The 16,039-nt window shown below is 30.8% G+C and overlaps 1 protein-coding gene across 1 annotated transcript; it reads right to left on the bottom strand.

Moving 5' to 3' along the window:
• Positions 1–314: 314 nt before the first annotated feature.
• On the bottom strand, positions 315–4,204 carry LOC122268292 (adult-specific rigid cuticular protein 15.7-like). Its single transcript, XM_043056199.2, has 3 exons — positions 4,058–4,204; positions 1,636–1,737; positions 315–890 (listed from the first exon to the last, which is right to left on the bottom strand). The coding sequence occupies exons 1-3, from the start codon at positions 4,067–4,069 to the stop codon at positions 435–437; spliced, it is 570 nt and encodes a 189-aa protein (XP_042912133.1). The 5' UTR covers positions 4,070–4,204; the 3' UTR covers positions 315–434.
• Between the last annotated feature and the right edge of the window lie 11,835 nt (positions 4,205–16,039).

Raw genomic sequence — 16,039 nt, 5'->3', positions numbered from 1 at the left:
CATTATGATAAAATAACTAAATTTTGCCACATTTACCAAATTTAGACATGTTTTAGAAAACGATATTGTACTGCTAATTTTAACAAAATTATTACCGAAACTCTTAAAACTATACAGAGATTTCTATATCAGAAACACTGTAAATTTAACCATATTCTGGTAGTTCTGACAACACTATTTTCCCGGTGCAATGGGAATATAAACAACATGAATATTATCGTAACTCGACCTACAGCTGCATCTCCGGAGCTCATAATATGGTCAAGAGGTTAAGTTAATAGTTTATAGGAGGGTGCAAAATATAAATAATTCTGTTTGTTGCATATTAAAGATATTTACTAAAATAAATCAAGCAAAATATACAATTTACAATATTTATTTCACAACATAGTATACTTAAAGACCTTATACGAATAAATACCACAGCATATGAATTACCACATTCCTTTCATTCCAACTCCCATGCCTAATCCGAGACCATTTCCATAACCCAAACCAGCACCATATCCGAGTCCAAGACCAGCATGTCCAATAACTCCCCCGTAAGCTACTGGAGCGGCAGCAATCATTGGAGCGGCAATACCATGTCCCATCATGGGTGCAACATGAGCGATGGGTGCAGCGTGTGCGATATCAGCAGGAGCAGCGTATGGACTAGCGATGACAGCAGCGGCTGGTGCACTGTGAGCGGTACCAGGTTCGTTGGTCTTGACAACAGCTCTGAATCCATGTCCATCGGCAACGTATTCAACCTTTCTTGCTCGTCCATCGATGTCAGCGAGAGTGTAGGATCCCTTCTTGTTTCCATGAGCATCTCCTACTTCAGATCTGGAGTTGGTGGCTCCTTTCCCGTCCTTGATGTCATATTCGAAAGCATAGTTTCCATGTTTCTAGAAGAGAAATTTTATGTTAAATACATAGGCGCAATTAATGCTTTGCAAAACAATATATTGATAAAAAAGAAGGCAGACAGTAGAAATACTTTTAAGTATAATTAAAGATTTTAATAATAAAATGCTTTTTAAAAAAATTTTCCTATTTCATTCAGATAGAAAAATTATTTTAATAATGTGAAGTTTATTTTATTAAACTATATTAAATAAAAGAAAATATAAAATTATGTAAAAGTGAACAAAAAATTCTGTACGATCCTTTTATTTTATTATTACATTTCATTTTTACATTATCACTTTTTACTATATTTTTACGATTGCTACTATTACTGCTAGATTTTCATTTTACTAATTTATATGTTTTGATAAACTATTACGAATTTGTATTTAGTCTGAGTGCAGAATTTTGATTAATAAAGCAAAATCGAGTAAATCTTTAAAAAAAATTGTCAAGGTAGTAAAGTATGTCAATCAATCAAAATATCGTAAGTTTTTACAAAATATAAATATCTGCAATCGCGTTGCTAAGGTTTCTGTATGCATAGCATTGCTATGCCTAAAGAACTCTTTAAATACAACCTTCACAAATTGTAATATCATAGAAGTAGAGAAGTGAATATGAAAACAGCAAGTGTTAATGTATAGAAGCCTAAGATTGAATCCTTTATTTGAAAGCAGCAATAAATTATTATGTACATATTTTTTTTCAATTTTGCGAAAAAAAAGTAATTACTAAACTCACATCTTGTACTTGAGAGCGAGCACTCACTCCAGTGTTAATCAAATGAACTGGAGCCAATAGACTGGCGTTGGCAACACCTAGAACTAAACAAAAAGCAGCTACCTAAAGAAAAGTAAACATATGTTAATGTAATATATAGTATGAATAAAAATAGATCAGTTTGTACTTATTTATTACTCAGTAATAAGATGATTGAGAAACAATAACAAATTGGGTTTCTGGCATCCCTTGTATTTTCTAAGTAAAATTAATCAACATATCAAGTATGATTGAATAATATACTTTTTTAATTAGTTTGAGGGAAAAAAATATAAAGTTTGATACAGTCAACAATGAAAATTTTATATTTTTAATTGTCTCGAAGAGTTAATCAAAAATCTCTTTTTTTTTATAAAGAAAAAGAAGAAAAAAAGAAGAAAAAGACATTAGTTTTAATCAGTTATATTTAAAATTTCTTTTCTGATGAAAAAGGACTAAAATGATTTAAAAAAATTTGCTTTGCATATTGCTGTGTCCCGTTTTATCTCTCTAGTATTATAAACTTTCTAAAATAACAGAAAATTTAACATTGCTGTTTGGCTAAACTTTATCGTAAATCACTTTTTTAATAAAACCAAGTATTTAAAGATATTTCACTAAGACTCATCCGAAATACGAATTCTGGAATTCATAACTAAACGGTCATTTTTTTTTTCAAAAAAAAGAAGGCGTATTGTAGAGTTAATGACTTAAAAAAAATTCTTGTTTTTCTGTAAAGTACGTTGTTAGTCAAAATATTTGACTGCTTAAAAAAATATCTTAAGACTTGCACAGTCATTATTCAAAAAAAAGCACATTATTCATTGGTTCTAAGGAATGCAAAGCGTCATATTTTGTTGGTATAAGAGATTAGAATTCTTTCTTGTTGACTTTAAAAGAAGAACTCTGTAGTTTTTCTAAAAGAACATTGTTAGTTAGTGTGTCTAACTACTGAAGAAATAATTTTAATCTTACACAGTGACTATTTAAAAAAGAACAGATCAAGCCTCAACATTCACAGGTTTTAAGATAGCCAAACTCTCATATTTCCTTTGTATAAAATATTAGCGTACTTTATTATTAACTTCAAGAAAAAACTTTTGAAGTTAAACTTTTAAAAGAAGATTACTAGTTAATATATTGTGATGCTTAATGAAATATTTTTAAACTTTCACAACCATTATTTTTTAACAATAAATCAAGTACAATATTTATAGATTCTAAGAAAAGCAAGTTCTCATATTTTGTTTGCATAAAATGTCAATATATTTTTAAAAAAATAAAACATGCCAGCAGCAGTCATTTATTATCCAATGGCTTCATGGAGGATAAGGTTACCAAAAAACCGCAATCAGTGGCATGGTTATGACAATTTGTTCAGCATTACACGCTCTCCGTTTTACTTTCCCTACTGACTAGTACCCATCAATCTGACTTTAGGTCACAAAACTAAGTAAGATAAACTTGACCTTCTAGCTCTTGAAGTTTGACTTTTAACATTAACTTTTATTGCGATTTGACAAAAACTGCTCATTGCCTTAACCTATGTGCCGTTGCAACTTAGTTTAATAGTAATAAAATCAAGATTATAAAACCCACCGAAAATGCCGCCATGATTTGCGTGCAAATTGGAAACTCTTTTTATCGTTACTTTTATTTTTTAGAGATTTTATATTAAATCAATTTACACTAAGAAAATAATTCTAGTAACATTGCCGTACTAAATAGTAATGATATTTCTGGTAAAATAAACCCAAAATTCTGGCTAATAAATTTAAAATATAAGATACTCAAACCATTCCTTTTATGATTTGAAAATCTTATTACTATACAAAAAGGAAAATAAATATCTGACCAAATAAATGGTATTTATTCCACTCTCAAGGATACATGATAAAATTACCAAATTGTATTACAAAACCAGATTTTATGATTAATTTTATTAAACTCATTACCATAGACTTCCTGTAAAAATTACCGAGCTATTTGGTCTTCCCATACGGTCAGAAAGACGGAAATTTTACCAATTTTTGTCAGTTTTGTCAGTAATTTTTATTTATTCTCAGTGCAGAAAGAATGATATTTTTATATTAAAATTCTTCTGTTCAAATATTAGTTTATAAAATATGTACTATTAAATACGCATCTGTTATAGTGATTCTTAATGTAAAATAAATTATCCCTAGTTTTTGCGTGTGATATACATTTGTTAAACCTCAGTTTTAATAGTAACAAGCAACCTAAATCTTTTTTTAACAATTTTTACTGACAGAATAACTAAATTCCAATAACTTCACGTGGTTTTAAATTTATCCAAAGATTGCTACTTTCGTTATAGTTTAAATGAGAAAAAAGTGAAGACTAAGAAAAAGCTATAGTAATTATAAAACAGTAAAACTCTTACCTTTGAGAACATGTTTACACAGGAATCAGTCTGATACTACGAATGGGGTATTTTTCCTAAGCTTATATACTTAGTGAGAAAAGCAAACAAAAACAACTCTTGAAGGCCTACATATGCCAACATAAACAAATTTCCCATATTTCTCCATGAAATTTAATAAAAAAAATTCTCCAATAATCAGTGATTGACATTGGAGAAATTCATATTTAAATTAGATAATAATCTACTCTCGCCACCATTCGAGGAAACAGAGCAAACTTCAAGTCCTTGGCGAATGTCGCTAACTAATTCGAAATCAATTAAGTAGTTAAGAATGGATTTAATTATCGTAGAAGTGTGATGATTTATCTGAAAAAATTAAATGAAATGGAATATTCGGTTATTTGTATTTCCTTATTTTTTTAATACTTTTTTAAAAATTAATTTAAACTTTTATTTATGCTCTTAATAAAAATTATCAAATAAACATTTACAGTAAAACCCAAAATACCTATCAAAGATAAAATGTTTAAAATGACAGGTTAACAACGTGATTTACTTGTAAAATAGGTCAAATTCATTTAGTGCTTCTCATTTTGTATTCATATTTTTATTTGACTCGTTAATTAAAATACGCCTGTGACTAAACTTTAATACTTCTGAGTAAAAGGTTTTTAAATAGAATATAGAAGTTGCGAATAACCAAAAATTATAATGACAATTGTAAAATAATAAAATAAAGAGTTGCTAAACTTCCTATAAAATAACATATTTTCTTAAGTTTGAAGACAAAAAAATAGCTCTTAAGACTCAATATTTTATTTCGAAATCTAAATGAGTGGCAAATGCGGAATGTAGAAAAATATATTTCAATTCCAGTAATAAATGGTTCTTTTTAAAGGAATTTTCAAAAAGGCAACTCACAGAAACTGATTTTTTATGCATTCATTACTACTTATATGAAACTTAAATATACCCAATTTAATGTTTTATTATTTATTATTATTTCCCTTTTTTTGCGTAAACACGCTAATTTTTTATAATTTGTGATTTATTAATTGATCATAATTTTAAAAAAAAAAACCTTCATAAACGTGAACAAACCCATCTAAGGATTGAAAAATAAATAAATATTTCATGGTTCTTTACAACTCCTGTCCTTATAAACATCAACAAAAGTTCTTCACGAGTCATTGACCACTATCTTGATAGAGGAATTTAAGAAATAAATCTGCAGCACATTCTTCATATCTACTACCCCAACGAAATAATATAAAAATAATTACTGTACAAATTCAACTTAATCTAGCATAAATGTAGCAGAGATTGCAAATATGTGTTAAAAAAACAGGTCATTCTAGTTTTATTTGAAATGTATACAATGTTATTTTTTAAAAAAAACGTGGGAAAGATCCTTTTTACAATAAAAACTTGTAATCAAACAACAGAAAAATAATTGTTTACTACCCATTTCAGTTGCGAGCTTTCAAACCAGTTTTATAATTTTGATAGGAAGTAAGTTTCGAGATGGTTTGAGGAAAAAAATCTCATCAATCTTTTCCCAATATTTTTTTTTTTCAATTTTGAGATTAAAAATAATAATTTGCAGATACTGTCATAATTGAAAGTAATAATATTATTGAGTAATTTTTTGAAAAGGATATGCTTGGACGTTTGAGTGGCAAGTACATATTTTTTTTCAAAATGTTTTAAAAATGATCTCAACTGTAAAATAGCGTTGCATTTTTTTCTCTCCATAAAATCAATACAAGAATCAAGAAACTTAATTTAAAAATTAGTTAATAATAAACATTTAGTAGTTTTGTTTTATAAATTTATAATTATTAGCAAAACAACATCATGTTTTTGTTATAAAATAATCTGCCATGTATTAATAAATTTTAATTTCTACGAAAAAATTGTACCTTTTTTTTGGCGTAATGAAAAGACGGATCCATGAATAAAATTTAGCGTCTATAAAAATGATCCCAACTGACAAGGGGCGCGCTCAAATGATCAGAAAGTCGGGTCCACAATCGTGGTTGCCGGGAGAAAAGTGTTGCACCAAGCAGACTCCTCAATTCTGCTTTTAACATGTAAAGTCTATGGCGGGCTTGTCATACTTTGAATCGATTTTTCTTGTTCAAGAATCGGAGTGATCAATTCAAAAAAAATACTAATAATTTTTTCAATCTTTCCTATCCACGAAAATGTAGGTTAATTTTTTTAATCTTTATTACTTTTTGTAATATTGCCTTTGAAACACAAGTCACTTTCTACCTTTGAGTAAGGGAGGAAGGCAACTTCCAGTTCACTAATCTTCTCGGTTAAGTTCACTAATCTTCTCGGTGGGAGGTCTTGCTCCCTTTTGAAAGTCTTTTTCTCTCTCTGTCCTTCTGAAGAACTGATATGGGAAACGCTTTAAAAACCGATAGCTTTCTTTTTAGTAATAAGCTTGTAATTTATTATGAAAATTATATTTGCTGATAATTCGTTCATTCTATATACATTTTATTTATTTAGTAGTAATAATAGCAGCAGATTCCCTTTCTTCACTTATGAGCCTGGAGGACCCACGTAAACACCTCAAACTTATAGAAGACACCAAAGCTATGTGGAGTAGCAACTATAATATAAATTGGATTAAAGCACACTCAGGCATTGAAGGGAATGAAGAGGCCGACTGGGTTGCTAAGGAAGCCACTAAGCTTGGCCAGATTGATTTTGAGATCCCGGGTGAAAAATGCGAAATTAAATCTTACATTAAGAACATTACTTTTAACCGCTGGAGAAATGACTGGAGGTCTAGTGACAAGGGAAGACAAACCTATAAATTTTTTAAAGACCCAAGCATAAAGCGCCTGCAGGCCAATTTTTATTTAAACCAGCTCCTTACTGGCCACGGAGTGTTCGGGACCTATCAACAAAAATATTTCAAAAAATCAGCTTCATGCAATTACTGTGGAGTGAGACAGGACATTGATCATCTACTTAAGCACTGTCCAAGATTCCGGGCACTTCGTGGAACCCACATGAATAATTGCGAAGAGGAACATCAATTCTTCGCTATATTGACCTGCAGGAAAATTGTGACTCAAATTATTAAACAAACCCTCGAGGACATTCTAGCCCCAGATCAACTGACCCCAGTCATGAACCAACAATAGAGCATGTCATCGTTAATTTTTACTAATCAACTTTTAGCCTTACCTTTTGAATTTTTATCTACTCTTGATTTTAGACTTCATAGACTTCTAGTCAGACTTTTACTTTTAGACATTTACTATTTGGACTTTTGGCTTTCATTGATTTTAGTTTTGAGATTTTTTATCTCTTGTATCCTTATTATTATAATCATTTAATTCTCGACACTTACACCGGCGCTATTGGGTTTCATTGCCTTTAACACATGTTTTTAATTGTCAAACTTTATTGTTAATCCACTGTGACATTATGTCACAACCTAATTTTCTAAATATCCTGTTTTTTTAATCAAAATACTAATTCTTTTGACTTAATTTATAATTTTGTAATGCATTTTTTTATTTCATCATCTTTCTTTAGCCCCTTAAGCTTTAGGTGCAATTTGGACATTCTCCCCCTAAAATTCCTTACCAGCTCCTTGCAAACCCCCTTTTCTTCTAGAACATTCCACCCTTTTCGTTTCTGAGAATTCGCACTGGTTGTCGGCATATTTCATCTCCGCGTGTATGTTGTGTTTCTCAACCGTAACTTTTAACGTATAATCAATTTTTCGTCTCAACTCGTAATTTTTAGATAATTTAACTTTAACTTGCACAACATGTACTTCAACTTCAACTTTTAAGTTTTTGTCTCTTATAAAAAGAGCGCGCGAAAAATGACCGGTGCATTCGAAATTTTTTCATCACCCCCAACGTCACGCTGCTCCCTGGCAGTACGTTTTTTCCCCCTTCCTCTTTTTGAGGAAGAGAACATCTTTTAGGATGGCGTCACGTCTACCGCCATGTTGGCAAGTCAATCTGCTGTCCTTTTCTTTTTTCTCGGATTAATGTCTACTAAGTAAATTTCCTGATGAATCTCCTGCTTTTAATATGATATTGATGGGACGCCTTCGCTATCCAGACACCGCCATTGACGGACTTCTTCACCGTCATTTCTAGCTTGTCGTAATGCTGCTTTTAACTTTTCAAAAATCAAAGCCGAGAAGAATCCGAAATTCTGGGAAATGCTCCAACCGATTTTTTGTGCGGAAAGACCGGTGTTTCCAGTAAACTACTAAAATGATCCATCACCTACCAACAGTCGTCTAAATCTCATCTAAAAATTTCCTTTGCACTGAATCTCCTGCCCTTCACCCACTACTCCACCATTGGACACTATTTTCCTGTCTCTCAACATGGATCCACCTAATAAAAAGAACTATTGGTTTTTTATAAAGTGACTATCTTTCTTTGAGTGATTTATTCATATAGATTTTCTAGAAGATAACTCCAGGTAAATACTTGTTTTTTTTCTGTTTTCTCTTTTAGATATGGGTTATTCGGACACTATGCGTAATTGTATTAATTGTCTTTTTATAATTCGGCCATATTTCTTCTAAGTTCAGTTGTTATTTTTATATATGCTACTTTTTCATTTTTTATACCCAACCGTAACAGGGCATGTGGTGCCGTTCCGCTTTTCGGTTGGTGTATATAGTTTTTAACTATATTTATTTTGACCAGTGAACGAGTAATATTTCAAATTAAATTTTTACTATGAGTAAAGTAAGATATTATTATTCAATGTTTAATACAATTAATTTCAAAATTTCTTTAAGTTTGGAGTAGGAAATGAACTGTTTATTTCAATAGTTGTTGATATAATAGCCAAGTAAACAATAATAAATTATACAATGTAATCAATTTTTTAATAGACTTTATGTTTTGATTAGTTAATTAATATCTTGCTTTGGTTATTTACTAATTTGTTTCATACAATAACCAAATAGATAATTTTTTTAAGTTGAGTAAATAATAATTATTTGTCATAATTTCTGTAATTGAATGTTACAATTGTTTTATAATAATGATTAAAAATAACGATTTTGATTAGGATGATTAATATAAATATTTTTTGATTAAATAAGAAATAGTAATTGGATAAGATTTGGTAAATAATTTTTCACATAACAATTTAAAAAAATAAGATTCCTTTTATTCTATAAAATTGATGTTTACATAAATTGTTTGGATAAAAAAATTTTTTCACAGCAATTGGTTAAAATAATAATTATTATTTAATATTTGGTAAAGTTTATGTGAACTAAAATTTTGCTTCTTATGCTTTTGAAATAGGTCATGTTTGATAATTTAATTGATAAATTTTGTTGAGAGGTTATTGAATTGATTTTTAATATGAATTGCCAATGTCTTACTCTCCTATATTGATAAATTATTAGTGTTCTAATCTATTATACTACAATTACATATCTATGATTGGTTTGTTTTTAAAATTTTTTTGGGTGTTTATTTGCACTTTGAAATAGTTAATAGCAATATTGTTTTTTTCTAATTGTTGATATTTCTTGTTTTATGCAAGTATATCGTTATATGATTCACAGTAATTTGAAGGGTTAAATAATTTTTTAATTGTGTTTTTCTTGATATTTAAATTTATTATGTTTCAATGTTTACATTATTTTCATGAGGTTATCAAAAGGTTACAATTAGTAATAATACCTGTGTAATTGATACTATCATTACTTAATATTTTTCATTAGATGACCCCAATTCAAACCCGTAATAGAACTTATTCTAATTCAATAATTATGCCTGACAACGTAAATAACATAGAGGCCAATAGGCAAACCCCTAAATTCAATTTCAATAGTCCAGAATTTTCTGGAAATTCTCAGAACGTAGAGTGGTTTCTGAACCAAATTAAAGATCTAGTAAAATTAAATCAGTTTGATAACGAGGCTGCATTATATTTGTTAAAATCAAAATTGTCTGGGGCTGCTCTCACTTTTTTTCAGAATTCACCTGAATGTAGGGTGGTCACAAAGTTCGAGGATGCATGTCAGCTGCTTCAAAATTTTTTCAAACAAGAAGATTCTTCCTCGGCTGACTTGGCAAAATTTCAGGCAATCAGCCTTTTGCCCTCTGAAACTATCAAAAATCTAGAATATAGGATAGATTCTCTTGCCCATAAGGCATATAACTTTATAAATGACCAATCAGCTTTGTCTCGGATAAAAGCCATGCAGTTCTTATCTGCAATCCCTTTGCACCTTAAGGAGACTATTCTCATTGAGGGAATACAAGACTACCGCGAGATGGTCAAAAGGGCCAATCATATCGTGACAATACAGCAATCGTTAGCTGGCTCGGCTACTCCTTTAGTCGCAGCTCATGCGGTGACTCAGTGTGCTTCTGCTGCACCTGATCAGCTCACCTTAATTTCAAAACAACTCGAAATGCTGACAACAAGAATTGAGACTATGCAGTCTAACTGTAATATATGTCAGAAACCCCACAGCACTAAATTATGTCCCCTTTTAGTTCACCCTGTACAGAACCAGGATCGGGTTGGACATGAACAACCTCGCCCAACTCCAAACCTTAACTGTGCTTTCTGTAATAGGTCTGGGCATATCATGAGTGTGTGTCGAACGTATCTCAGACATTTAAGACAAAATTCAATCGGGCCATTGGCGATGCATTCTTTTCCGCCACAGTTCCCCATGGTTTCTCCCAGGTTCACTGCACCGCAGTATCCACCGCCACCGATTCCTAGTCAAAATGAACAATTTAGACCGAGGGTTAATAGTACTAATTATAGAGGTAACAATCCTTTTAAACTCTCGCAGGAGGCAGTAGGGGATGGCCCTGTCTTCTCATCCACCAAACCATCCAAAATTTTTGATATAAATGAGTTTATGTCAAAATCGATGCATAATTCAAATGTTACCATTAGGGAGTTTTTGACTAACTGTGACTATAAAGAGAATACTGAGCACATAAATATTGTTTCACATGAAATTAATCTTCCTACAATTGCATCTAACTTTAAAAATGTTAATGTAAATTTTCTACTGGATAGTGGGTCGTCAGTCTCATTATTGACATTAGATACTTTCAATGCAATCAGGGCTCATAATAAAGTAAAATTCTTATCAAGAAAAGTCCAAATAAGAACAGTTAATTCTCAGCTACAATTCTCGGCTTGTGCTGAAATTTCCTTTAAAATCCATAATAATTTTTTTCGACATCAATTTTTTATTGCAGATATTAAGAGTGATACCTTTCAGGGAATTCTAGGTTTTGATTTTCTAAGAACACATAATGTTCTTATAAACTTCCAAGAGGAGTCTGCGCAATTTAGTAATTTTTGTATTCCTTTAAATAATTTTGATAAGTTAGCTTCTAATCATACCAATAATGAACAGATTGATGTAGTTTTAAAAAATAAACTCACAATTGAGCCAGGCGAGACTGCCATTGCCCATTTAAGAATTAATTCTTTTGCTAATCAAACAAATAAAGAAGTGTATTTCACACCTACTTATAATTCAAATATTATAATTCATCCTTCTATTAATGTTATTGACAATAAGTCTTTTAATACAATAATCCAAAATAATTCTGATAACACTGTTCATTTAAATAAAGGCTTGAATATAGGTAATATTATTTGTAATTTTGTTGTCCAAAATAGTAATGATGGTAATAATGTAGATTTAAATGATTGTACTCATCTAGAACAGTGTAATTTAATTACTGCTTCTCAGGATATTTTAAATTTAAAAAAAGATGAACTAAAATCTACTGATTTTGATTTAGCACATTTAGACACTGATCAAAAATTAATCCTTCAAAACATTTTATTGGAGAATTTTGCTGCATTTTCTAAAACCATAAAAACTTTAGGATGTACTGATCGGGTGGTTCCCTCTTTAACATTGAAAAATGACAATGCAATAAAAACCTTACCATTTGAAATTCCATATGCTTTAAGGGATGACATTAAACAAGAATTAGATGAATTAGTGGAAGCCGGTATTATTCATAGGCATGTTAGCCATTGGGCTGCTCCACTAGTCTTAGTCAAAAAGAAAAACTCAGAAAATAGTCAGGGAAAACCTAAGTATCGTTTAGCTTTGGACTTAAGATTACTTAATGCAGTGGTAGAAAGCTCCACTTACCCTTTGCCTAAAATAAGCACTATAATTAATGAAATTTCTTCTTATAAATTTTTCACAAAGTGTGATATACGAGAAGCCTATAGGCAGGTTATGCTTCCTGAACACCTACAGGACATACTAACTTTTACTTCTCCTTTTGGATCCTTCGCTAATAGACGACTCGTTTTTGGCCTCAAAACGGCAGCGAGTACTTTCCAGGCTTTAGTAGACCTAATTATTGAGGAATTAAATACTGAGGGTATTAAAGGTATCCATGCTTATCAAGATGATTTTCTCATCGGAGCAAATTCTTTTGAAGAAATGACTAATAGAATATCAGCGTTACTTAAAATTTTAACTAAATACAACTTAACTTTAGCTCCTAATAAATGTTCTTTCTTTAAAGATTCTGTTGAATATCTCGGTTTTGTAATTTCCCATAAGTGTATAACCCCTACTTCATCCAATATAGCCAAAATTACTTCATTTGCTACCCCTCGTAATGCCAAACAGGTTAAGAAGTTTATAGGTGTGTGTGGCTTTTATCGCCATTTAATTCCAAATTTCGCCCAATTAATTGCTGTTTTGACTAAAGTTGCTACTAAGCAATCTAAATTTAAATGGAATGACGAACAACAGCGGGCATTTGATGCATTACAGAATGCATTTTTTTCGAACCCTTTTGTTCAGTTACCAGATTTCAGTAAACCGTTTTTCCTAAATACTGATGCGAGCAAATTAGGCATTTCAGCAGTTTTAATGCAGGAGCATGAAGGATCTCTTCGCCCTGTCTCTTTTTTTAGTAAGGCTTTGTCCAAGTCTGAGAAAAACTATCCCGCCATCAAATTGGAGCTATATGCAATTTTTAAGGGTGTTACAGCATTTAAATCTTACCTCTATAATAGAAATTTTACAATTCTGAGTGATAGTAAACCCCTAAAACATTATCGCAAGGTTACATCACCTGCTGATATTATCACACGTTGGTTGCTTGCTTTAAGTGAATATACTTTTGAGTTTATACATATACCTGGTCATGAGAATGTGTTAGCCGACTGGTTTAGTCGTTCTCCTGATCCAAATTTTTGTCAACCTGCTTTAAATAGTAATGATTCTGAACTAATTTTACCTTTCACTGATATAAACGAAGACCATGCAATTCATGCTTTAACTAATAATGACTCCCCTCTTGAAATTTCTTTGGACACATTTAAATCGGAACAATATAAAGATCAAAATATTCAGGAAATTATTTCTCTTTTAAACAATCCCACGTTAATTAATCAATCTAAGACTGAACATTTCTTTTTAAATGATGGTATATTAATGTATGCCACTGAGGTTTTTCCTCATAAACACAGAATTGTAGTTCCAAATTCATTAAAATCTAAAGTGTTAAATATTTGTCATGTTTCCCATTCTGGTATTCAAAAGACGTATGAGCTTGTGTCTAAAAGATATTTTTGGAAAAGTTGTTACAGTGATACCTGTAATTATGTTAAGTCTTGTGAATTATGTATTAAACATAAACAGTCTGCGAGCAAGCCTGCTCCTTTAAAATCAATGTGGCTACCTCAGAGGCCTGGACAATTTGTCTCAATGGACATTGTAGGACCCATTAAGAATTGTGGATATATTTTAACTTTCATAGATCATTTCTCTAGACATTTAATTTTAAACCAACTAGTCAATTTAACCACTGAGACTGTTTCTAAACATTTAATGAATTATATTGCTCATTATGGTAGAATGTTATACCTATTAACAGATCTAGGCACTCAGTTTAAAGCTGAGGTTTTTGAATTAATCAATAAAAAGTTAGGCATAAAATTAGCCCATAGCAGTGCAGCTCATCCTCAAAGTAATGGAATGAGTGAACGCATTAATCAAGCTATTAAGTCTTCTGTTTTAACGTTACATGAGAAAGGTGTGTCATTTGCAACCAGCTTATTAATTCACCAAAATATATACAATGGTTCAATTCACTCTTCAACCAAATTCACCCCTAACTTACTTCATTTTGGTCGTAATTTGGCCTTAATTTTTGATTGTTTTGAAACTAGTGTTGAACCAATACATTTGGATAAATCTCACTATTTATTGGAGACCTTAAATGAGCTCAATATTGCATATGAAAATGCTTACCATAATTCTGAACGAGCACAAGTCAAACAAAATTCGAGACAAGGTGCGAAAGCAAAATTAAGATCACTGAATATTGGTGATATTGTTTACTTAAAACATACTAATGTGTTTAAACCTAAATTTGATGGTCCGTTTACTATTTTGTCAAAATTTAATGATGTGGATTATGTAATCCAACTTTTGGACAATACAAATGCACATAAACTAACTGTTCATATAGACCGTTTACGTCTATGTCCTCATAGGAGGCAAAATTTGCTTTTTCATCCCTCTTTGGATACCTCCCCTAGTGTAATTGATAGTGATATCACTCTCCCTAAGGCTTGTCCTTACAATTTAAGAAGTAAATAATTTTTTTCTAATAAAATTTGTTTGAATGTAACATTGATATGTGTGATGGGTGTTATTTGGGTATCGGTGTATATGATGCTGGCCGTCATATCCGCGGAACATCGGGATCCTGTAGTACTTGTCAGGCAATACCAGTGATTTTTGGTTAAATTTTTGGTAAAATTTTTTGTGATATCCAGTTCTTGTAACTAATTTTGTCAATGGTTCTAACTGTTTTTTTTAATTGAATGAGGTATTCAAATAGTGATATGGTTTCTTTTGGTGGATGATGAGCAGTGCCCTCCTTTTTGCGACTCTACAACCTTGTAACTATGGGTTCGTGTTTGATTTTGGTTGTTCATGTCTAACTGATTGCAAATTTTTTTAACAAATATTTCATGTTAATTTTTGTATTTTTAAATTACTTACACACATAGTTGTAATTAATTAATGATGTCTGATTTCGAATGCCAATTTTTTTGTTTTTCGACCCTGTAGTTCTGTACAGTATAATTTTTTTTCCTTTTCTAGTATGTCATAAGTCACTCTTATTACATACAAATTTTTTTGGATTTTTGCAGAGTGTGAATTCTCTTTGCAAAAGTAAGGTATAAATGTACACCTCATTGTACATCTCAAGGTGTCACAACGTTTGTTATGATTTTTTATTGTTTTGTGTTATGTTGTTTTATACCAATTGTTGATGCTGAGTTTGTTAATTGTATATTGTTCAGCAATTTTTTAGGGAATGCTTTTTGTAAGCAATGTGTCAAGGCCTTGTTTTTGTTTTGTTTTAGCAGTTTTTTTTGGTCAAAGTTCTGTGAGCCAATTTGTTGTTTTTTTAAGTGTTAAAATTCCTTGCAGTTTTTGTTAAGTTTAATGTTTTGCCTAGGCTTTTCCTGTTACAACTAGTAAGTTTAATTGCAATTTTTTTTTAACTTCCTTCAAGTCTTAAATTAATTATTTTTGTGCACTTATTGCTCTCACTAATGACTTTGATTTGTTTCAGGTATGCACTTTGATGTGTACTAATTTTTTTGTCGTTTTAACTCGGATTACTACTTATCACTCTTGTTCGATTGGTTTCAATTTTTTTCTCAAAATTCACTTAATGGATTGATGTACAAACTGTTGTACAAAGTTTTTTCGTTTAAGCTCGGAGTATTGTCAGTCTACAATGGTAGCCTGATTTTTTCGTTTGTTTGCAATTTTTCAATTTTTTTCATAATAAATTCCAGCAAACAAATCAATTTTTTTTTTCAATTCCTTCTTACAAGGAATAATTTGAGTTAATGTCCTTTACCTCAAAAATTGTTTTTCCACTATTACTAAGTGAGATTTTTTTTGAATAATCAATTATCCATTTTACCTCCTTAATGTTA

Source organism: Parasteatoda tepidariorum, chromosome 4 (genome assembly GCF_982258835.1).
Source record: "Parasteatoda tepidariorum strain Cologne lab strain chromosome 4, Ptep-v5.0, whole genome shotgun sequence".
Classification (NCBI taxonomy): Eukaryota; Metazoa; Arthropoda; class Arachnida; order Araneae; family Theridiidae; genus Parasteatoda; species Parasteatoda tepidariorum.
Note: the sequence above shows the minus strand (reverse complement) of the source record. Positions and strands in the feature narration are given on the sequence as shown.